Genomic DNA, 23,719 nt, shown 5'->3' on the forward strand with positions numbered 1-23,719 from the left:
TCAGCCTTTCCACACACTCCTTAGCTTCTTCTAAGGAAAGAGTTATATGAAAAGTTACATTTTGTTAAATTGTTCAGCATTTGAAGTGAAGGTAACAACTCTTTTTTTTTTATTATCCCTATAAAATGTTGCAGTTTACAAGATACCATGAGGAAATATTTTGGCACAAGATCATAGCCTTCAGGGGACAAAGATGGTACTTAGTCTTAGATGCTCAAACAGCACAATCATCAACAAACATGGATTGACATGCATGTGCCACAAAACTGAGGCCCTGTTACTGAAACGAAGACATACAGTATCCAACATATTTATATATACATGTATATTATATGTATTAAAATGTAGAACTTCGTACTTAAAAGGGTGGAGCACTTCCCGCCATTAAAATACTATATTCAGGCTGTCGCAGGGTTCGTAGGAATGTGTGTGGGTGAGTCATGTGCGTCTGCACTGTATGTCTTAACATAAACTGCGAACATGCATCAAAGGAAGTGGCACCCCTCAAGCGAAATATGGCACCACACAGCACTGCTTACACACACACAGCCAACACTGGTAAAACCTGCCTTTTATATTCCATAAATATTTCTAAAGGTGCAGTCATTTCTACTTGATACTTATCTTTTAGAAAACTATGCAGGAAGGCCATTAAAAGACATTTTTAATGAACCAAGATGAAACACAAAACCCCCTTTTGCAAAGATCATTCTGAACCCAGACAGTTAACTGTGAGACTATTTTATCACTAAGAATTTCAAAGTTATTGGTAACAACACTTAACACCTAAATTAACATAATTTAACTCTTACCTTGCCATTTACACACTATATATTTATTTATATATACTTTATGTTTACACACACACACACACACACACACACACACACACACACACACACACACACACACACACACATATATATATATAAAATGCATGCAACTAATGACTAAGTGTAATTAGTTGTGCAAAACATTACAAATATATTTTTTTCCATAACACATTGAACTACTGTCATGAAAACTGTGTGTAAAGTAACATGTGGGTCAAACCAGAGAATGGTGAGGGTGGTGAGTTTTTAAATAACATCGAAATCAGAGCATACAAATGCTAAAGTATTGTGACTTTTGAACCCTACTAAAGGTCCAGAAACATCTCGCTGAGCATCATGCATCTCTGTAATATAATTTGATCCCAACTGCTATATGCTCACTTCTTTTAAAGTCTGTGCCCAAAGATTGTATTGCTTACTTTTACAAACAGTTAGTCTACATTCAAAGCCGTGATAAACCAGATGATATCATCAGTAATGAATGATGATGTTGGCCTGATGATGTCATCATCTCTCAAACCTACAGAAAGCCTTTAACAACCGCCCTCACAGTCCTCACAGTATTAGACTCCCTAGAACAAGTCATATTATCTTCATGTGTAAAATAGTTTTACGCCTCTTTTAGAAAATGTCTTTATTGCCAGCTAAGATGAAAGCCAGATGAGATAAGTGAAGACCCTTTTAATCAACAATAAAGATACACACCCAGCATTCTTTATATAGCAGTTGACCATGAAGAGGTGGGCCAGTCTACAACACAATACCAGGCCCTCAAATAACCCCCGAGCCGCATGAAACATACTCTGCTCATAGTGCAGAGCACTAGCTCACAACACTGGTGCTTGCAAACTGGTCCGTAAAATCCTTTTTTGCCTCTGTTTCACATACTTGTAACTTCACTGTCTGTGTAGTTACAAGTATGCATAAGACTGTGGGAAAGACATAATTGAAAGAGAAGATGCAACTTCCAGTATTAAAAGCAAAAGAAAAATGAGACAAAATAGAGGGTTAGCATAACTTAGCAGGACACAATAAGGCCAAACCAGTTTGTTGGCGACTTATCCAACAGACAGAATAATTTGGTACCAGAATAGAGCCTGTATAGTCGAGTACACGCCAAGTCAGAGCTATCATTACAAAAAAGTTGCTTCTCTTTCACAATAGGAGACAATGGACTTTGTTTTCTTTAAACTGTTAGCATCCACTAAACACTGAAAAGGAATCCCAGTAAAAGAAAATTACAAACACAACATACAGTTCTGGCAGGGAGACCAATAAAAAGTATAATGCCCTATGATAATGCAGAGATGAATGATACCAGTAAACCCTGTTGACCCACAGAAGTTGCAAATCTCAGTGCTATGAAACCTCTGCCTGATTCAGTCACAGTGGAAAAGCAGCTTACTGTAGTGTGTATCACGTCTGGCTGGTTGAAAGTCCTCTTAGAAACAAAACTCTATTCAGGGCAGATTAAGATCACATTCTGAGGGAGGACAATGGGACCACTGATCTGGGGCCAGAAGAAATAGAGAAGATTACTTTACTGACCTTAGCTTGAGATTCACCTTTTTCCTCCAGACGACTGATGTTTCTAAAAAGAAACCAAAGACACTTGAGGTAAATCTTCAGTCCACTGGCGTTTTGAGTTAAGTGTCATAGAGATTTATAGATCCAATTCCAGTAATCCCATCAGCTAAACTGATGGTGAAACCCTTTTCTGGTTAGATATGAAGTTTAAGTATGAATTTAACATGAAGTTTCTCCTTGGTTTGGACAACAATAACCCTGTTTATAGGATGTCCATGCTTTGGATGGGACCAAGTAAGAAATGATAAATCTCTGATTGTTCAACTATCTACAGCAATAGTTTAGTAATTTGGAAAGCGTGTTCCTTTATTTCGGCTGGAAAGATTAATGAGAAGAATGATACGTCAATTAGCTTAGCTTAGCACAAAGACTTGTAATTGGAGGAAACAGCAAGCCAAGTCATGAACCCTGCCAGCTGCCAGCTTAAGTTCTATATTAGCTTCAAACAGACAGATAAGAAAGCAGTATCAATCTTTCATCTGACTCTCACCTTGAAAGCAAGAAAATAATTTTCAACAAAATGTCCAACAACTGCTTTAACTGCCTCAGTTTTTCATTTACCAATCTTTTGTACTACTGTACAAACAAAATAGATACCACTCTGATGGAAACAACATGGTACTGGGTGGCAAGCAAATATATCAGTGGGTTGACAATTTAATGTGAGGTTTTTACCACACAGTGTCTTGTCATGTTTTAGCTGAGGTGGCAACATCCACACCAACTGAGGGGAATAACAAAGTAATATTGCGGGAAAAATATGGTGCTTGGTTGCACTCAGTTCCTTTCGGCCTATAAAAATAGCTGTACCAATAAATCTGTGGCCAGTGGATCTCTACACCTCAGCCTCAACCATGACCACAAAAGTTAGATATGGGTCTGATATGCAGATCCTACATATGAGCATTGATTTAGGACACCGACAACCCTTAGGTTCCTTTGGAGCCATGGACGAGGAAGCTGAAGTGGTAAGTGTTGATTGATGAGGTGGTTTTATTGGAAAACGCAGCTTTAGAATTACTATCATTACAAGTAAAGCTTCCCTGTAAAACCTTTACACACATACTGTATGATCCCTCTAGCTCCCTCACTCTTTCCCTCACACATAGAGTTAGAATATCTTTATATTTTCTCAGACCAATTACAATGTCGAGTAGTAGTCAATGCGTTTGAAAATAACAGCTGTAAAGTATAGTCGACGATACCACATAGCCTCACCAAAGCCCATCAACATGTACCCACTCTCTAATCACGTGTGACCTTATATGCTCTATAACAGATGAGCCTCCACCCAACTCTGATTGTGACAGTGACTGAGGATCTCTTTAAATAGAGCCAGCAGAGCCTCAGTAAACTGACAGGCCCAGCTCATTGGCGGACAACTGGTAGTACCATTGGTCATCACCAAATATTAAATTATTTTGAATGGGCTGCCCACTTAAGTCCAAACATTGGCACTGTTGGAAATAGGATCCAACCACATGCAACCTGCCAACATTTTGTAGACATTCAGGACATGGTGGTTATGTAACATTTCTGGAAATCCAGGATAGGCAAAATTACTTAAAGTGTTTTTTTTCTGTAATTAGGCCCACATATGACTTCTTTTTTTTCTCCCCATTAACATTGCATCATCAGCTAGATAACATGTTTGGTTGGTAAGAATTATTGTCCGAAAATAAGAAATTTGTTCATTAATGAAATAAACTTTAAATACATTGACAACTCTTAAGCTGTACCTGTGTTCCTTCCCTACTTGTTACATTGGGTATTATAATGAAATATTTATATTTGATGGAGTTATATTGATCCAGATGGAGTATACTTTGGTAACAAAGTCATTATGTAACTACCACTACAAACTATACAATGTTTGATTAAAACACAATAACTAAAACTGCACTGTACAAGAGGCAGAAAAACCTTGGCTTGGCAATGCTACCAAAACCTCAAGGGAAAGATTACGGCGTTTACAAAAAGGGAAAGGAGAAGAAACCACGAATGCCGTCAAAAAAAACTAGCTTTATCCTTGAGGTTAGTGCTTCTACGTAGATGTACGTGGGTTGAAGGACCACATGAACACTGAGCCTCTGATCTGAACAGAAAAGTCACGAGGATCTGTAACGATTGTGTGCACACGTATAAAAATGCACCCTGTATGTTCCCACGAATGATACATGTGCACAAACATGCAAAACCTAAATCCCAGACAATTATTTCTTTCATCAGTTGAGACCCTATAACCCTCCCCTCAAATCAGTGGCTGTGGCTCTAGAGCCCCGGACTTGTTCCTTCAGTGTAAACATTCTAAATAAACCAATGTTTGATGAATCCTCCTCTGCAGAGCTGCATCTCTCTGAGGGGAAGCATTCATTAGGTCACTGCACCACCCACATTCAGTTTACCGACCCCTCAACCTCACATTAACAATCTCAGCAGGCTGTGTTACTGTATGAGTGTGTGTGTGTGCATTCAAAGTGCACATGTGGTTTGGTTGGTCTGAAGGCTTTCCCGCCGTGCAGACCCTGTTACACTTTCTCCTGGAAAACCATTCCAGACCTCAACAGAGATTTTGAGCCAGTATATTAGCCTCTGTTGATAATTCTGAATAAAGAATAACTCACAAACACTTTTAGCAACTTTTTCAGTTCCACAGTAGCAAGAAGAAGAAAAAAAACCCAGCATGCGGTTTTGGTCTTAAGAAAAGTATGTTCCTTCTGTAAGTGTGGACATAAGGCCACAAGTTGGATCTAGCTTTCACGGTACCCAAACGGAACAGTTTAACATTCTTGAAAATATGCTTATGCTAGTATGCCATGATTAAAACAAGGCACCACTCTCCTATCTGAGTTTTAAATGTTTAGCAGGAGGCAGGAGACTTAGCTTATCACTAAGTATCTTGCATCTTAGTGATAAGCATCATCTAAAAACTAGTGGAAAAACTAATTAAAAGAATTTAGGGGACTCAGTGCTGGGCTATTTAACCTGGGTACAGTGACTTGGAGTCTCCAGTGGTTGCCCTAGACAAAGCAAAACTAGCTGCTTCCCCTCAGTCATATGCAATTCTAAGCTAAGCAATCTGTAGTTTTATATATAACTAGAAGTGGGCTCTACTAACCTTTATAAACAGGACGATGAATGTAAAACCTGTTTCATACTGACAGAATCCCACTCTTTCAGACCTTAATTCTTATCAAAATAAAGTAGGAAAATAGTCTGACCGAAACTGAGAAGAAAATATTTATGTTATGATAATGAAGGTGTTGTTTGTGATCTTTTGATTTTAAGACCTAAAATGAATAAATTTTTTGTTGGATGTTGAATTAGAACACACAAAAGAATAGGATAAAACTCTGGAGTGATAGGCCTACTATCTATTTCATTGATTTTTTTGACAGTAGTAGAATGTAGTAGGCGGTTTAAAAAAAAGCCAGTTTTTAAGAGAACTGAGATGCAGGGTGGGTATCATGTGGTGCTGAGTCCAGGGATGTAAGGTGTTGACGTTTATTAATACAGATTAATCCTGGAGAGCGATCTGGGTTTAAACTGATGGTATGCCAGTCAAATTGTTGCTATGATTGGTCAGCGGCCAGAGTGATTGTAGACATGCTGAGTTGTTATTCTTTGGATACCTCAGGCTAATGTGGTGAGACAGGAAGCCAAGGAGATCTTTGCAAACACAGTGGAACCTGGCCAAGGTGGAGTAGAGAGTTGCGGTGTGAAACACCGGCCATAAAACAGAAGAGTGAGATCTGTAGAGCACCCAAACATTTTGTTCAAACAGCTTCGTGGTGTTGGGACAAAGGCTTAACTTCCCTTTTCAGGAATGTAGGGAGCGAAGAAGTACGTTGAGAATAATGTCAAGGAAATTGCTCCGACTCTAACATGGAAGTGAGACTGACTTTTGTCCTGTGGGTTTCTATGCTCACACATTTAAGTTAAGCTAAACCCATTATAAATAACACCACAGTTTATTGCGAGAAATGAAAAGTCTGGAAACATTTGTTGTAATTCTTTTAACTGCTGCCTGTTAATTGAATTGTACCTGTTTGGTGTGAAGTCTAGTGGGATTTATGGATTTAATTCCTAAATACCAGTTTTTAATGGAAGAATTTAAGAGACCATCCTGTCACATGTTCAGAGAGACTGCAAAGCATTATGTAAGTTTTCCTTACAGGCTAAACACAAAATACTCTTAGGGAGACGTGTTTCTAGTTGCTATACCTCATGTTGGGCACTGGATGTCCCTCTTGGTATGGCATGTTCAGTGAACCGGATCTTACTCTGGAATTGGGGTGACAAATGAAAAGAATTCTTGAAAACAGGTCGATATGTCTATAATAAATCACACTCTGTCTATAGTAAACTCAATTCAAGTTTACATACAAATTGTAAATAGTAGTTTCTAGCTTATACAATAATGAAATACTTGATTTTACAATACACCAACTTATTACTTGTGAATAATTTCTCAGGGACAAGCTTCAACTCAACAGGACCTAGATGTCAGAATAAATAGGCTACTGTATCTTACCACTTTTTTGTTCTTGTTTTAAAAGAGATTCTCACCAAATGTCCCCCACACAGCTGTTCTCAATTATGCTAACCTGATTAGATCCCTGCTCAGAACGGTGTGGGCGTGTAGACCCCGTAGGCCTGCTTTATTGACATCTCCCTGACTCACCTGTCTGTAAGTCCACATTTAAAATGAACCAGACTTTTACGTCTTTTATAACAGGGAAAAACACTCATATTTGGTGAATAATCTTAGCAGTCGGAGGTTGAAATGCGAGGAATTAAATGTACAATGCAAGCACAATGAATTCCGTATATTTCTTGTAAAAAAACAAGTGCTTACAGAAATACACAACCCATTACAAGGCCACCACAAATTGCACCTGTGGGTTTAAAAGTGCGCCAGGTTAAAGTCGAAACTACTGTAGCACTTGTTGAAGTTTAATATGGTGAAGAAAAGTCATCCAACCTGACTGTAGAAACAGCAACACACAACTCCAGCTTGCTTTAGCTCACATGAAAGGCACACACAGCACTTAACAAGTACCGTAGCTAAAAACATTCAGCTTACAACTGCTAATACTTTATACTTTATTTCAGACCCATAGGTCCATATCATTACTTACAGTGTGACTGTGAATGCAGCTCCGCCCGACAGTCCACTTCTTCTCTACCCTCTTCAGGTTACATTTTCTCTCCCCCTTTTGCTGCAATAATATTTAAAGCGCTCTTTAGGCTACTGCTCTCTTAACACAAACTTGTTTTGTTTTATGTCAACTCGTCATATGCAGGCAAGACTAGTAGGCTAACTGTTAGAGAAAGGTTTACTTTCTATCTTACCATTCAATCAAACTTTGTACGATATAACCCACCAATCAAACTAGCAGAAAAAAGGTAAAAGGTAATCGTCACTGTCAATTGCGTCTCTCAAAAATATTATTTAGAAAAAAAGTTTGTTTAAAGTTTTTGTATTTTTTGATAAATACCATATCATTATAATGAAATGGTCAGATAATAAGTCAAATATTTAATTTAACGCCACCTATTTACAAATATGAATACACCATTTAAAACAAGAAAGCAGTCTGTGCAATCATGTCAACATAGCCTACAAAATGATTACATAATGACCAGACTTCCACCACTTTATTGGGCTATTATTATTAGTTAATCTAATACTGTCACATTATTGAACATTGATAACTGTAACTGAGGCCCATTTTTTACTTTATGCACTTTTTTCTAAGTCCCCTGGCACAGTGAAACTCATTAAGAAGGCCTGCTCTGTGATAGGCTGCAAGACTCTTTTGTAGTGGTGACAGAGAGGAGGACTCTTAACAAACTGTTATCCATTATGGATAATCCTGATCACCTTCTGTACACCCTACTGGACAAACAGCGGAGCAGCTTCTCCAACAGACTGATACAACTCCGCTGTCACAAGGACAGATACAATCTCTCTTACCGAAGGCCATAACTCTGTACAACAGCTCACCTCATGCGAGCAGAGAACTGTCATCATGATAATATCTGTCTCTCCATACTGTAATCTGTTCTGCACATGTTAAAAATACAAATTATCCCTGCACTCATGTTAACTTCATTTGGCTGTCTACCCACTGTTATATTGTGTAGTTTCTGCTTATAATATGTCTACACTCATGCTCTTTAACTTATGTCAATACTGTCCATTTACAACTCTGTTTTTGCACATTTACATTTATTCTTCCATATTTAATCTTCCTATTTAAGACTAGTAATGCTTAGTTAAATCCTGGTTGTATATATTCCCATTCTTAGTTTTGATATTTTTATCATTTTTTTTATTATATATAGTAGCTTATCTACTTTATATTTAATATTATATTGTGTTTAGATTTGCTAATATTGTGTTTTTTGCTCATATTGTGTGTTTGGATAACCTGCTGCTGTAACACCACAATTTCCCAGTTTGGGATCAATAAAGTAATTCTATTCTATTCTATTCTATTCTATTCTATTCTATTCTATTCTATTCCTCTTGTTGTTTTTATTGTTTGATGAATATAAGCCAGACTGATGTATCCATTTAAATAGATTGTTTTATCCCATAACTTTCCCTAGCAGAATAGCTTCAGAGTTCGACTGTGACATGAAATAAATGGGCCTATTTTCGCACTGGTTTAACATTTACCTCTCAGTGATCATGTCAATCACCTCCACATGTAACTCTGTGCACCACAACTAACAGAAAGATTTTATTGGATTTGCACAATGTAATGCAAAATACGCTTAAGGAAAAAAGAAAAAAATGCGTCCTCTAATGGAGCTCCCATTCTTTGTTGAATTAGCATTAACATTGATTAATATCTTTATTTTGAAAATCTAAATAAAAGGACAACAAGATAAATATACTTTGGAAGAACAAAATAAACACTACAGCTATACAACAATCTTAATTGTAAATTCACATAAGCACACACACACATATATTACATATTTGAAAAAGAGCAGGATAGCCTATTCGCATATCTAAATCCTCAACAATAAGTTACAATGAGGACTGTTTTCTTATATACCTAAAATATATATAATTTCTATAAAAATGTTAATAAATGTTCGTGCTTGAATGCTTCTGAACTTAGAATTTAATACAGATTGTCCTACTAACCAAATTGACAACAAACTTATTTCAACCCTACTTTCTGTCAGTCTCTGTCTGCTCTGAACTAATCACACATCCTTCATCATTAACCATGCCATTCAGCTTGGCCTTAGGAGTTGAAAAGGGACAGTTTGTCCAGGTATGTTAGGGCCTTGCAGGTCACGAGACCATAGTAGGTCTTTAAAAGTGAGCATCGCCCACCCTCCTGTCTCAGGTCTGCCCAAACTCTATCTAGTTCTTGGCTTCCCATCCCTGCTGAGCTGAACAGGTAGCGGTAGCAGCATGCGTTGTAGCGGATATGTTTCCCTCCAGAGAACCTGGCACTGTGGGTTGGTGCCACTCCAGCTTTCCTGGCACAAAGACCCACAAAAACATCAGTTGGTACAGGCGCACGGACTGCTGTGGATGCTACGTACACTTTTCTAACCACATCTTGGGATAGAACATAAGCTGTGTCGTCACAGTATTCGGGCAGGTATTTGTCAGGGTAAAAAGCTGGGGGGAGATAGCCAGGACTGTTGGGGTCCCTGTCAGGAGAGTCTCTCTGGAGCACCCTACCAAGGTAGAGATCTTCAGGGTGCCTGTGCAACCCGAGAAGGTAACCTCCAATTGCAGGGAGATTGACGAAGACCGAGTCTTTTGTAAGCAGAACAAAGCGCGCCATGGGACAGAAAGCAATCACCCAACGGAGAGCAAGAACCGTTTTTTCTGTTGGGCCACGGCGGGACGAGTCGGAAACAGCCTGACCTTGCACCATGTCTCCATAGCGTTCAGATTCTGTCAGAAGGGAGTCTTGTGCAGCGACCGTCCGAGTTGATCCTAAGAAGAAGAGAATCCGTGCCGGTAGGCCTTGGACGACTGTTTGATTGGCCCATGTCCTTCTGACTGCGTCTCTTTGTGTGCTGTTAGTTGTCGAACTGAAGACTAGGGCGAGGAGGAAGAGATCGGAGTTCCTACAGGCATCAGGGTTAGCAATAGGGTAGGCCCGCGATATGTTCTCTTTGACGTTGCTCAGGTCTAGTTTCCTTGCTTTCTCTCTTACATCAACCACCATGCCGTCAGTGTAGACCCCCGGTGTGGGCTGCAGGAGGTACTCCTCGACGAGGTCTGCGCCAAACAACAAGGCATGGAAGAGGAGCACGTTGAAGAGGAGGAAACACCACTGGTGGGTACGCAGCTTGCACAGAGAGAACTGGAGCATGAGACAGAAAAAAGAGCATGAAACACAATAAATGTAGCAAATAGAACTTGGGCAAAATTGTACGACTTGGTAAGAATCGACACAGTACCTGCATGACACCTGCCTTAACAGCCTTGTTGTTTCTTTGCATTTATTTGGTGATTGTGATCCCTCTGAAATCTCTCCTTCAACAATATGTGCTGACAGACAAGGTTTCCACTTTCATGAAACTCTAGCAGCTTGTAACTCTGCACCCCGACCCTGTCACATGCTTCATCAAGAGGAGTGTGTCCTGCATCATGCATACAAAGTGAATGATGTTGAGAAGGAACAATTTGTTTACACCACAAGAAATGCTTTACTTTTAATTCTAATTTTTGACTGATTAAGGTTCTTCCTTGAAAAGGTCAACTGACTTCAAAAAACTTTTAAAAATTATTTCCGCTAATCTTCCAAAGAATCTATGAATGTGTAATGTTTTGGTTTTCAACGTTTTTTATGCAAAGACTGTTTACTGCCATAAACAAAAGATGTGTCCATCTAACTCTTAGTGAATTAGCCTGGAGGTTCAAGTTGCTTTCTTTTCAGGATACAAACTGGACCATGATGGGCTTGACAATCATGCTTGAAATTTGCCTCCTTTAAGATGAATGTGTGAAAACAAGCTGTTTGAGTCTAACTGTGCACAACAGAGCTCAGACATCCAAGTTCAGTAAGAAACTTGCAATTTTGAGTTGGAGAGTGACTATGGATTGTGTTTGGCATCAAATTTAAACTGTATGAAATGTATGTATTTACAAAATAAATACACAACTCAGATATGCTTGACAATGGAAATTGATTACAATAATGTCCCTATCTAGCTTTCCTGTTAACAGTCAATTCCGTAACATGGATGTTTTAAATTTACAGACATTTGCCGGCTCAGAAAGTTGGACAGAAGTCTCAGAAGTTTTGTTCTGAAAATTTGACTGTTAGATACTTTTTTTAGACAAAACTTTGTCTATTGAAATATGAAGCAACTCTACACTGTAAAAACAAAAAGTCATAACCTAACATTTTAAGTTGCTGGTAGTGATGATGATGGTGGCGATAATAATGATGATGCGAATGATGACGTTGTGGAACATTACTTATTCATTCATTTGTTATTTTTATTATAATAATGTCATATAATAACGTTGATTTCAAGTCAGAAGAAATTGATAGACCATTTTGCCTTAACTAGATAATTTTACAGGAACTGAATTGTGATTTAAAGTTTTGTTAACTTTAAGATTTAAGTACAGCTGACTTAATTGTATTTCTTTGGAATAATCACAAATTTATCTCAACTTATCTTTTTAAGTTCAGTTAACTTAAAATTTTAAGGCAGCCCGGGCACTAACTTTTTTAAGTTATAACAACTAGTTTTTTTTTTTTACGGTGTACTTCTAAGCTATTCTTTGGTCTTACTTTACACGTTAAAAAAATCTATTCAGACCATCAAATTTGTAGCTCTGTTACACAGTTTAAAAGAGTCCTTTAACACCATCTGAAAATGTTATTTCTACTGACCTCCGGTGTTTAACCATTTACCCTGCTGCTACAGTGATTTAGAAATGTCCTCCAGTATGTTTATGTATGTCAGTTTCGTTTAAACACAAACTTGTAAAACCTAATGTGTAAAAGTGTGTTCAAATAGCTTGCATGAAATAAAAGCGTCACATTTCAGAAGCAGCTTAGTGCACTTTGCTTAAACCCCATGGATACAAAGGTATGCTTGTTGAAGTGCCGCTGTGAATGCTCACATGCCAAAATGTATACAGTTCCTATTATCTGAGCTGTGGCCTGATGAGGAGAGACGGAAAGCTTTACAGACACAATGGAAGTCAGCCAAGTTTCAAACTTTTAGTCTGTGAAGCAAGGTGAATCAGAGATCAGGGAGAGACTTTAAATCCACATTTCTTTCCTTCCCCCTATATTTGGCTTTAGTATAAACATTACTTCATCAAGTTCAGGTTAAAGTCACTTAGTTAATCAAGCAATATTTAAAGGACTTAACCATGAAGGTCTTTACTGTTGTTGACATGTGACTTCTCACATGAAAACAGATAGGTTGCCAGTTTTTTTTGTACATTGCAATTTCTTGTAGGAATCAAATTTAAATATAGGCTATAATATGTCTACCACATTTTCAACAAGTAGCAGTGATGTATTTCCCTGTTTTGTGACACATTTCTTCAAAAATAATAATAGACAATCTTTGTATTTTTATTCCCACTAAACATGTTTCCACTCAGCTACAGTACGAGCAAAGTCTGAAAGCAAAGCCAAACCTAAATTGCATTTTGTTTAACTAGGGATCTAATTTTGCACTTGTGGTTAATATTTGTGTACTCCATGACACAACTTAATTGTACAATTTAAGGAAGTGGTTTAGAGGTTTTAGAAAACTGTAAAATATGAGTTTCCCACGTTAAAAGAATACTCGAAGAGGCAAAAGGAAGACATTTATACTCAATTCAGAGGGAAACAGATAAAGTAAAATACAGAGGGAGCAACAGAATAGAGGAGGTCGTAATGTCCAGGTTAAGAATTGGTCACAGTAATTTAAACAGCACTCTACATATCAGTGGAAAACATTCATCCGGTCTTTGTGAGATACGCAATCCAGCAGAAACAGTTGAACATGTAGTTATTCAATGTAGAAAGTATGTAGCACATAGACATAACATGATGTCAGAAATGGAGAGAAAAGGGACTCGTGAGAAGAGATTTTGGAGTGTGGGGAGAGAGGGCGAGGCCGAAGATGCTTTGTTTAAATATCTCTTGAGAACAGGTTTTATTGAGGAGGATTTAGGAATGCGAGTGATAATTAAATCCAGCAGGTGGCAGTTATGCAACTTTTTGGATGCCAGCTGCCAATAAAATCCAAAGAAGAGGAAGAAGAAGAAGAAGAAGTGTTCCACTCAGTCCAGCAGGTGTCGGTAATGCTCGACAACGTTACATTACGACCGCAGAAAAGAAGGAGAGGAAGAAGTAGGCGGACTTTTTTTTTTCGTCGGTAGTTTTTCCCCCAAAACATTGAGAGTCATGGCTGCCACCATTGAGAGCTTACTGGAGGAAATCTCCGACGTTGAAGATCCAATTGAGGAGCTGCAGAGTTTAAAAACAGCCTTGATAGCGATACCTATCAGTGCTTTGAGGGACTCAGTGAGCGGACAGCGTTTCAATGTGATATTCTCCCTGTTAAACTCAGACAACAGGTTGGTTTGGCACACCATGATTGTTCACCCTTGTCTTACAAACTGCTGAGTCATTCTTATGTCAATATGTTTTTGGTGAATATCCAGTCCCAGTATGGGTGTGAAACAATAAAAAAAAATATTCATATCTCAGAGCCATTAAAAATGTGTTGCAGGTTTAGACTGTATATCTGTGTTCACAGGGAGCAGGTGGAGCTGTGTGTGGACATCCTTGAACGCATCTTATTGGCCCTCAGCCCTTTGACTCTGGCTCAGAACTACAGAGTGGAGCTGCGGGGGGGTCTGACCCATCCTAATGAAACTGTCAAGATACTGGCCTTGTCACAGGTCAGCTAGTTGCACACAGTACACACACACACACACACACACACACACACTCACACAAGTCTCTTCCTGCCACTGATGTTGACCAGACATGATTGATTTCCTCTTGTCAGATTGGGAGAGTAGTGGAGCACCCTGACGCTGCCACCGAAGTCCTCAACAACCATGACATTCTCGGCGCTGTGATCAACTGCATTGGGGAGGAGAAGATGGCTGTGGCGAAGCAGGTAACGACTGAAGCTTGGAGATGTCCTGCGTTATGTTGGAAGTTAGTCAACGGTGGGGGTTTGCAGTGTTCCTTATGTGTGTGTGTGTGTGTGTGTGTGTGTGTTTGTTTTAGGCCATCCAGTCGTTGTCCAAACTGAGCCACTCCAAGCCCGGGTTAGACAAACTGTTCCAGAGCGACCTGCTGAAAGTTATGAAGGACGTGATGACCAAAAGTGACATCATCAGATACAGAATATATGAGGTACGTTACACTGTGAGCGCTCAAGTACATCGACACTTTGTGTGTATTTCTTGAGTGACGTTTTGTTTGGATGGAATCGGTGAGAAAGATGACTAATCCGTACATGGAGTCATGCCAGACTGTGGGCATTCAGGCTGCATTCAGTCTGCAGAATAAACGCAGCAAACATGTCTTTTTTTCCCCCTGCTTAGATGTTACTGATGCGTGTTCACAAATCAAATAGATGTCTGATTTTTGTTTTCCCCGATCTGACCTTTGTTCTACCGGTCTTATTTGCTGTTACACAAATTCTCTGTTTCTATAGAGTGACATATTGAACAATTCTCTGACGGGTGTAATAAAAAAAACGGAATAAAATAACATTGCAGGCAAGCTTGTAATCATGTACTTGACGGCAGATGAACGACTATTACATGAATGTGCGTATTACCTCTTTTTTTGTGTTTTTTTTCTTTTCATACAATCCCCTTTCATTCATAAGAAAGAAAGTTGCACAACACCGCTCATGGTTGATAATTGTAACCGGTTGCCGGGATGGAAAGAGAGATCCAATGCCAAATTCAAATGTCTCTCGTGTGTCTACTTCAAGGCTTTTTTTTTTTTCTTTTTTTGCTTCTTGCAGCTGGTGGTGGAAATCTCGTCTGTTTCTCCCATTTCCCTCGGTTACTGCGCCAACAGCAGCTTCATCTCTCAGCTGCTTGGAGAGCTGACAGGAGACGATGTATTGGTCAGGTAATACAACAAATCCTAAAGAGGAAAATACCACATTAGTTTAAACGGCCTTCTCTTTTGCTTTATATTTCAAACTGTCGTTTCTCTTTCTCCAGAGCCACAGCCATTGAGATGGTGACCACTCTGGCCAACAGTCAGCATGGCCGGCAATATTTGGCCCAACAGGGTATAATGGACAAGATCTCCAATATGATCAGAGGAGCAGATACAGACCCCTTGTCCTCCCTCTACCTTCCTGGTGAGTCTGAGTAGAAAACCTGCTCAAAGGATATAGTTTATTGTTGTTCTGTCTTAATGTTCAACTTAAGTGTGATTTTGTGAAGAACTTAAGTGAAGTTGTTTTAAAAAAAAAAAGTTCTCCTCTGATCAACATCATCATAACCAGAGTGCCATTCAGTGCTGCGTTTTTCAGTCCCTGACACTCGTGATAATTGTGCAGGTTTGGTGAAGTTCTTTGGAAACTTGGCCATCATGGACAGCCCTCAGCAGGTTTGTGAAACGTACCCGGCCTTCCAGAACAAAGTCTTTGAGATGGCTCTGGATCCGGATCCTGCGATGATCGGCGTCGCTCTGGACACTCTGGGTTTACTCGGATCTACTGTGGAGGGGAAGCAGGTCCTTCAGAAAACAGGTGAGCTCATTTTATTAAATTTTTTTTTTTAAAGCTGTCCTTTAGTAAATGCCTGTTTTACTTATAGATGTATTTTCAATTTATTGTCAATGTTTCTTAATACATACAAAGTTTCTTTCAGTGATAAATAAATGTCCTTGCGCCCGTAAAGATTGTGTATATGTCTTATAACTCAAGCTCATACCTTGGCTTCTTTGTGTGTCTTTAGGACAAAAGTTTAAATCTGTGTTGTTAAGAATGAGCCAGCTTGCCAGCTCTGGAGCCACGGAGCTCAGAGTGCGCAGCTTGGACGCCATATCGCAACTCCTCACCCTTCAGGTATTTATGTACCCATTGGGGAAAAAAAAAAAAACTTGACATCTGTATGTCTTTTAAATTCTATCTACAGGGAAATGCACATGATCGGACTATAATTTCTGAATGTTTTATCACAGCCAGAGCAGCAGAATGAAGACCTTTTGGCCCTGACGGAGTCCTGGTTCAAGCTTCTGTCCAACCAGCCCATTGACATGATACGCAACATCAGCACTCAGCCGTTTCCAGAGCTGCATTGTGGGGCTTTACGGATATTTACTGTGAGTGCTCGACTGTTACTAACGACCATCATTTATCTGCGTTACTGATTGTTTTGTCACCTGTTAATTAACAGCAGTGCTATAACTATTTGAGACTTTTTGCTTGTTATTTGTATTGTTAGCACAATGTGATGTTTAATGCTTCAGTAAAAGCTACATCTTCAGTTTTTTTTTCATTTCGTGGATATCTGTGTGTTTGTTTCCAGGCCATTGCTACTCAGCCGTGGGGTCAGAGGTCAATGATCAGCTCTCCCAGCTTCATGGAATTTGTGTTGGATCGTTCAGCGGGTAAGACGAAGGAGGCCAAAGACGCAAAGTTTGAACTGGTGGGGGCGCTCGTGTGTTCGTCGACAGCAGCGGAGATTCTGGGCAGCCAGCATTACATCCGACTGAAAACGTATCTGAGAGAAGGGCCGTACTATATTTCAGCTGTGGCCTCAGTCAGCACAGAGGGAGCAGAATGAGGAGAATACACACACAGACTGACACACACACTTTGGTTTCTGGTTAATGCTTAAGTAACAGGTAAGTGCCTGAATCATCTGGGTTAACATATGCATACGTAATGTGACGTGAACAGAGTTTTTGTTCTTACAAAAATCTGAATGCGATGTTTACAAAGATGCATCTCCTAATGTTGACAACAGCACATACTTGACTTCACTACTAAAAAACACAAGCTCATAAAAGGATGGGACATCGACTTGAGTGTTTACACACAAATACGTTTTTCATCTTTTTATACTTGCTTTTCCTGAGAACTCTTTGGTTTATTCCAGCCCTTCATTTAGGTTTTTTTCCCCCCACACTCTAAATATTTATCAGACCTTTGTGACAGGACATTAAACTTGTGAGAATTCTCTTTACTCAGTTTTTTGATGAGTAAATCGAGCATTGCAGGCTACCATATCCTCCATATCCTCTAAGTAATGGGGAGTTTTGACAATGAGAAGATTACAATTCTACATTTAAAGAATTCAACAGCATAAGAAATGTGTTCAGTTAAAGTAGCTGACTTTCTTTTTTTGAACATGTTCTTTAAGGCAGACTTTGTTTGACAGTTTTTAGTCAGCAGAGAAAAGATGGGAGTGTTTCAAAGAAAGTGTTAAACGGATAAAAAAAAAATCACAATTTAGATATAGCAGTAACAGTAGTGGTATGTTGAGGGCACTCCAATTCCGTCTGTCATAAGCCCTACGATGCAGTCCTCGATGAAAATTTAGTTAGGAGAGATACAAAAAAAAAAAATGCATGCATCATAACCCAGAGTTTCTGAGTTTGAAACACGTGGAGAATTACAGAGCAGTTTTTTAATAAACTGTATTTACCTTAAGAGGCATTGTGGGAATTGTAGGAGGTGGGAGCCTTACCAGAATTAGAGACAAAACGTTTGAATATTTTGAAATCTGTGACTTCAATGTTAATGAATGAGTCAAGTATCCTTTATATAAAGCTAACATTAAATCACTGGAGTTTCCCTTGAGAACTCGGATCCCCAAAAAAGTTCTTGCAGCACTTATGTAACAAGATAGCATTCATGGTTGATGTTTGCATATAATATACACATGTTTAAAAACTGCCACATAACTATTGATGTTAAAAAGTTCCCATCATCACACCAAAGGCTTTTACTTAATATTAAGCATCAATTAATAAAAGGTCAAAATGTACTCTGAAATGTTTACCCTCACACTCTTGGTCAGGCGTACTCGCGTCCTAATATCGCTTTTTTTATCCTTATGAAACTACTTATCCAAAAATGTCACTTCATAAATCAAATCCCTGCTCTCAAGATTCAAACATTGATTCCATTGGTTTGTGTCAAAAGTGTTTTTGTTTGCTAAAGAAATGGAAATGGTGTTTTTTTTTTTTTTTTTTGTAATTAAAGAGGTTGTAGTATGAAAAATAATGTGTTTGTTAATTTTTTATTTTTTCCACAAATCCTGTGGGGAAAAAAAACCCCAGAACAGAATCTTGTATTTTCTAATAAAAAAATCTTTTGCAGTAACAGATCATTTCAGGAGACTTTGGATTTAACTATGCTACTTGTCATTGTTATTCATTTAAAAAAGTGAATCCAGCGTGTGAGGTGATTTTAAAATGTTTGTCATACATGCTCAAATGACTAGAGTTCGAACGTAGCTTTAGTTTGTCTTCTCCACTAGAGGGCGACATCTCCCATTTCTTACGCTGAAGAACATACTGAGTGGGGGATTGATATTCTGGCTCTTTTCAAAAAACGATGTATCAAATTTCCCGTTAGAAATTTAATAATGTATGTTAAGTCAAGTTTGTCTATTTCACATATTTCAGCCACAAGGCCGTTCAAAGTGTTTCACACGAGACATCAAAAGCATCCAGACAAGAGAACAAGAAACATTAAAACAGAACATTTCAAAATCACAAAAAAAACGATCACAGAGAAGATTAAATGTGAAAATATTAAATAAAACTGAAATAGAAAGATCCAAAATAAATACAGAAATAGGTAAATCATATGTAAAAATACAGATGTTATATCAGTGACATTTACTCCAAGAATCAAAGTTAAAGTACTTCTACAAAAAACAACCATGTGCTTATAAATTATATTTTTTTACATGATTGGATTGCTAATATTCAGTAGAATCTTACCGTTGCAACAGGTTGCATGTAATTTAACTTATTTAAAAAATAGTGGGTCAGTGTGTCTCCTTGGTTAAAAAGTGAGGTTGTCTCGAATACAAGAAAAATCCAAATAGATCAATAAGATTTTTTTTTTTTTTTTAAATATTGATATACGGTAGGAATAAGGAGGCCTTACCAGTAAAAAGCAATTTAACAATACAGCAAAGAAAACCTGAAAATTGGGCTTGAGCGCAGAGAACATAACAAGTTCCACCGTTATGCTGAGTCATCATTTTCTGTAAGTCACAATTGTAATTAAATCAAACAAGTCATCCACTTACCCGTTGATATTTTCCAGAGTTATCTGTCATTTTATGCGATACACTTCATAGAATTAGCTGATGGAAAACCAACTCTCTGAGTGTTTTCACACATGCTTCATGTTACAGGAAGAATAGGAAATTCAGACTTAGAAAGGTGAGTCTGCAAATGACAATGAACCCAAAAATCCACCAACCCCAGTTAAACTCCAATACAACTAATCTTGAAGGCTTTGAAAAGAGTGATGTTCTGTTTTTTGCTGTTTGCCATTTTCAGAATTAGGATTTGTATAAAGAAGTGCAGTGGAGGGGTCAGCTTGGTGTGGGAGTATCCACACACCAGATGGGGACTGTCATAGTGCAGGATTAAGGTCTGACTGAATATAGTAACTAAGCTTATGAGAGTTTGTTTTGCAAGTAAGCTGAGTCCTTTGCAAAATGCTGATAATTGAGTTAGATAAAAAAAAATATAGTCCTCTCTGTCACATCACTGCTGTTGTACACACATTTCAACTTTAAATTAGTGTTACACAAACAACAGTTGAGGTGCTACATCAGAAGTGAGGGCATCACCAAATTCTTGGAACCACAAATGTCTGCAAATTTCATCGCAACACGTCCGATGGCTATTGAGATATCTCTGCCATTACATCTTTTGATGACAAACCTGGTTCAGAACATATTCATATTTAGCATTATACTTTATAGTCTGTAGACAAAACTCCAAGGGTTTGAGTTGTTTTTCCTCCAGCAGAAAAAAAAAAGAGACTTCCCACTTGAGTCAGAGTGACTGACTCAATCCTGAACATCCATCATGAGCTTCAACTCTTAAAACAACCTCGTGTCAGCGTCTCCCCGGTGAATCATATCACCTCTCCCACGTCTCCTCTGTATTAGCTCCAGTTTGCGTCATCAAATAAACAGAGGGAAAAAAAATTCCAGACTGTCAATCTGAATGTTTGATATTCATTTTTTCCTCTGGCATTTCTTCAAGTGGTCGATAACTAATCGACTTCAATCAGTCGGTTCGTTTTTTCTTCCTTCTGAAATCTTGTAGGATTTTGCATTGTGTATTTTTCTCCTGATTATACAATTACAACACAGACGAAAAGCCATGTTAGACTTTTTTTTAAACCCTTTTTCTTTTTAGTTTTTCATTTGTGCAGCTTTGTATTTATCAATCTCTGGCTGTTCCTCTTTCATCTTCTTTGGTACAACTGTACATGTGTAACCTTTCCCCTCAGGAGAGCTCTGTCAATCTCAGTGTCCTCTGTGCCCTGCTGTCCGAGAGTGTGAGACTCTTTAGCTTGCTTCATCTCCCTAAAGAATAAAATAATCTGCTACTTTAGCTCAACAACCCTGAGAAACACTGACATCATCAGTCACAAGATGACGCAAACTATAGGATTTTCAGATTCGATTTTCTTGATGAGTCAGAAGGTCGTCATTAAGCTTTTGTATTTTGTACCAGCCTGCTGTCCTGTGAGAAATAATCACCCATGAAGCCATTTTGTTTCTTGAAACGTTCGTCAATGTGTTGATTAAGTGTGTGCCATAATTTGTGTTACATACAGTAGACTGCTGAAAAAAACACTTAATCGTCACAGTATAACCCATAGTCAGATAAACTTAAGGGATGTTAATTTGTCCATTTAGGAAGCAAAATGGATTGTGAGTCAATTTCACCTGCTTTTGTGCAAAAATAGTGACCATACACAAGGTGCAATGAAGAAGCAAAAACAAGATAACCCCCAAAAAGGGATTGGTTATGCATGTGGTGGCCACAGAAAATTGCTCTGTTCTTATCCTTGTTGACACTGGTAGCATGAGGCAGTACCTGCTGCCAAATCAGGTTGCACAAGTAGACCAGCTACTCAAGGATAGCACATCCATGCGTGCGGTCTCAAGAAGGTTTACCGCGTCTACCAGCCCAATCTCGAGAGCATGGAGGAGATACCCGGAGACCAGCAGTTACACCAGGAGACCTGGACAGGGCCGTGGAAGGGCATCAGTCTAGCAGGAGGAGCACTACTAAATGACCTCCAGGAGGCTAGTGTAGGGCTTATTTCTGACCAAATTGTCAGAAATGCATGATGGTGGCATGAGGGCCAAACGTGCTCTGGTGGGACCAGTGCTCACAGCCCAGTAGACCTCCATGTCATAGTCTTAATATTAAGATGCTGGAGGTTGCCCCTTGGGAAAAACAAAAAGCTTGATTAAGGCAGCTTGACATTGGCTCCACTTCTAAAACTAAAAACACATGTCCCACTCTCCTGTACAGTCTATCACAGAGTCAATGTGTTGGATATGGTGTTGGCATCTGGGGTGGCCAATCGTCATTCAGAAGAGGCCCATGCAACCACAGATCTGGAGTCACACCTGGTAGACAGGTGTGCAGTAGTAGTACCATTTAAGTGATGCATTTTGTGCACATATGCACAAAATCACATAATTAAGATGAGTGAAACAGCTTGCAAATATTAAGAAAAATGTATCGTTTCTTTGTTGTAAACAGGTTGAAAACAGTTCAGTTCGAAGTCTGTGTCCATAAAGGCCTTATATTTTCATTTTGTTGAACTGCTGATACGCCAATTCTCCGCTAGATGGTGCTGATTTCTCTGCACATAAAGAGTTAGGTGATAATTCAACAGTTATGTCATTAGTTGTGCACCAACCTCAGGAAGGAAAACTCATCACTGATATGCTCAGTGCTGCAGATCTGTCCTTTACATTTCCTTGAATCTTGAATCTGACCACTTTGGCAGACTTACTGAAACCCAAATGACTCAATCAGCATCTTTCAGTTGCTCTGTTGAAAGAGTTGATCATAGCGGTCACTTTGCTCGCAGCTTCTAATCCGCGTGGGCGCGAGAAAAAAAACAAACCAAAAAAACTCTTCCACCTCCAAGATGCACCTGAGTAGGTGAGGGGGGATTTTTCCACACTGAGCACGTCTTTCTCTCCGGCTGTGTCCACTCCCTTTTGGCAGATTTCCCTCCGATGCAATTAACCCAGGAAGAAGAGTTTGTCACGGGGGACTCAACGCCGACCACCGCAGCTCTCCAGTCCGACGGCTGCGCCGGATCTCCGGCCAAAATGTGCAGTGAATGTTACGAGAACCAATCATTCGTGAACGATGATGGGACCGTGAACGTGAACCACAAGGCACGGTAAGAGAGCCAACACGAGAAACAAGTAGGAAATAAAAGAAAACTTTACGCATCATTTGTTGAGATAAAGAAGGAATGAGATCATGTTCTTTAAATAACTATTATTCATCATATTACCTAAAGTATTTCCTATCTAACAGTCACTGTAGATGATGCTATTTGTTTAATACAACTTTGAAATGTGTGCACTTTTGCATATTTTCCAATGAGTTCGCTCTTGGTGTTGTGCGTAATGATGATTTCCAGGAGTGTTTCTCGGAGCATCATCTCTCCATACACTGCCTGCTGATCTCCTCCTGCACCGTGTGTGTGTGTGTTCAGCTGCTCACACTGTGTCTCAGCTTACAGTATAACATATGTGTATGATATGACATGAATATTTTGTATTGCTTAAACTTACCACACCAAAAACAACCAAAATATTGCTGTAGTAACGTCTTGCACTTTGGATCCTTTTTATTTTTGGAACATTTGTGCGACTTTTCAATAGAAACATCTTTACGTCACCAAATATATGAAGGCCGAGATTTAAAGTTCAAAAGATAGGATAGGATAATAGGATGGGATAATACTTTATTGATCCCCAGAGGGGAAATTCGGGCGTTACAGCAGTACAGACAAGAAAGCTCAAAAATACACATTAAACAGAATAGATAAGATAAATACAAATAAAAGGGGGTATATACAGTACAAAATGAATGATGAAGTTAACTGGGGGAATTGAGAATTGAGACTGTATTTGCAGAGAAGATGACACTCATCCTCCAAAATCTACCACAAACCTGTTTAGTTTTCTTTTCAGTGTATTGGGATGCACTGCGCCTCCTCCAAACTGTTTTATGAGATATTCCTGCTGCACTTTCCCCCTTAGCTCTGTATGGTTA

General features: G+C 38.9%; 3 protein-coding genes across 4 annotated transcripts in view; 2 read left to right on the plus strand and 1 right to left on the minus strand.

Annotated features, from left to right (window-relative positions):
- Positions 1-9,164: 9,164 nt before the first annotated feature.
- Positions 9,165-10,942, minus strand: LOC109984447 (beta-1,3-galactosyltransferase 9). The gene is made up of 2 exons (XM_029277510.2): positions 10,869-10,942; positions 9,165-10,771 (listed from the first exon to the last, which is right to left on the minus strand). Exons 1-2 carry the CDS (start codon positions 10,908-10,910, stop codon positions 9,689-9,691), a joined length of 1,125 nt encoding a protein of 374 aa, XP_029133343.2. The 5' UTR covers positions 10,911-10,942; the 3' UTR covers positions 9,165-9,688.
- A 2,846-nt stretch (positions 10,943-13,788) lies between these two features.
- psmd5 (proteasome 26S subunit, non-ATPase 5) lies at positions 13,789-18,993 on the plus strand. The gene is made up of 10 exons (XM_020634637.3): positions 13,789-14,007; positions 14,190-14,334; positions 14,445-14,558; positions 14,672-14,800; positions 15,423-15,532; positions 15,628-15,770; positions 15,972-16,163; positions 16,372-16,481; positions 16,598-16,738; positions 16,945-18,993. The coding sequence occupies exons 1-10, from the start codon at positions 13,835-13,837 to the stop codon at positions 17,200-17,202; spliced, it is 1,515 nt and encodes a 504-aa protein (XP_020490293.1). The 5' UTR covers positions 13,789-13,834; the 3' UTR covers positions 17,203-18,993.
- Positions 18,994-22,335: 3,342 nt separating this feature from the next.
- Positions 22,336-23,719, plus strand: part of kcnt1a (potassium sodium-activated channel subfamily T member 1a) — a 35,640-nt gene continuing 34,256 nt past the window's right edge. Inside the window, exon 1 of one of the 2 annotated variants that reach the window (XM_065965561.1) lies at positions 22,336-22,835. In XM_065965561.1, the coding sequence (XP_065821633.1) occupies positions 22,666-22,835 (170 nt within the window). In that variant the 5' untranslated portion in view covers positions 22,336-22,665. The remainder of the gene's footprint in view (positions 22,836-23,719) is intronic. The other variant, XM_065965560.1, reaches the window with a different exon arrangement.

Source organism: Labrus bergylta, chromosome 17 (genome assembly GCF_963930695.1).
Source record: "Labrus bergylta chromosome 17, fLabBer1.1, whole genome shotgun sequence".
Classification (NCBI taxonomy): Eukaryota; Metazoa; Chordata; class Actinopteri; order Labriformes; family Labridae; genus Labrus; species Labrus bergylta.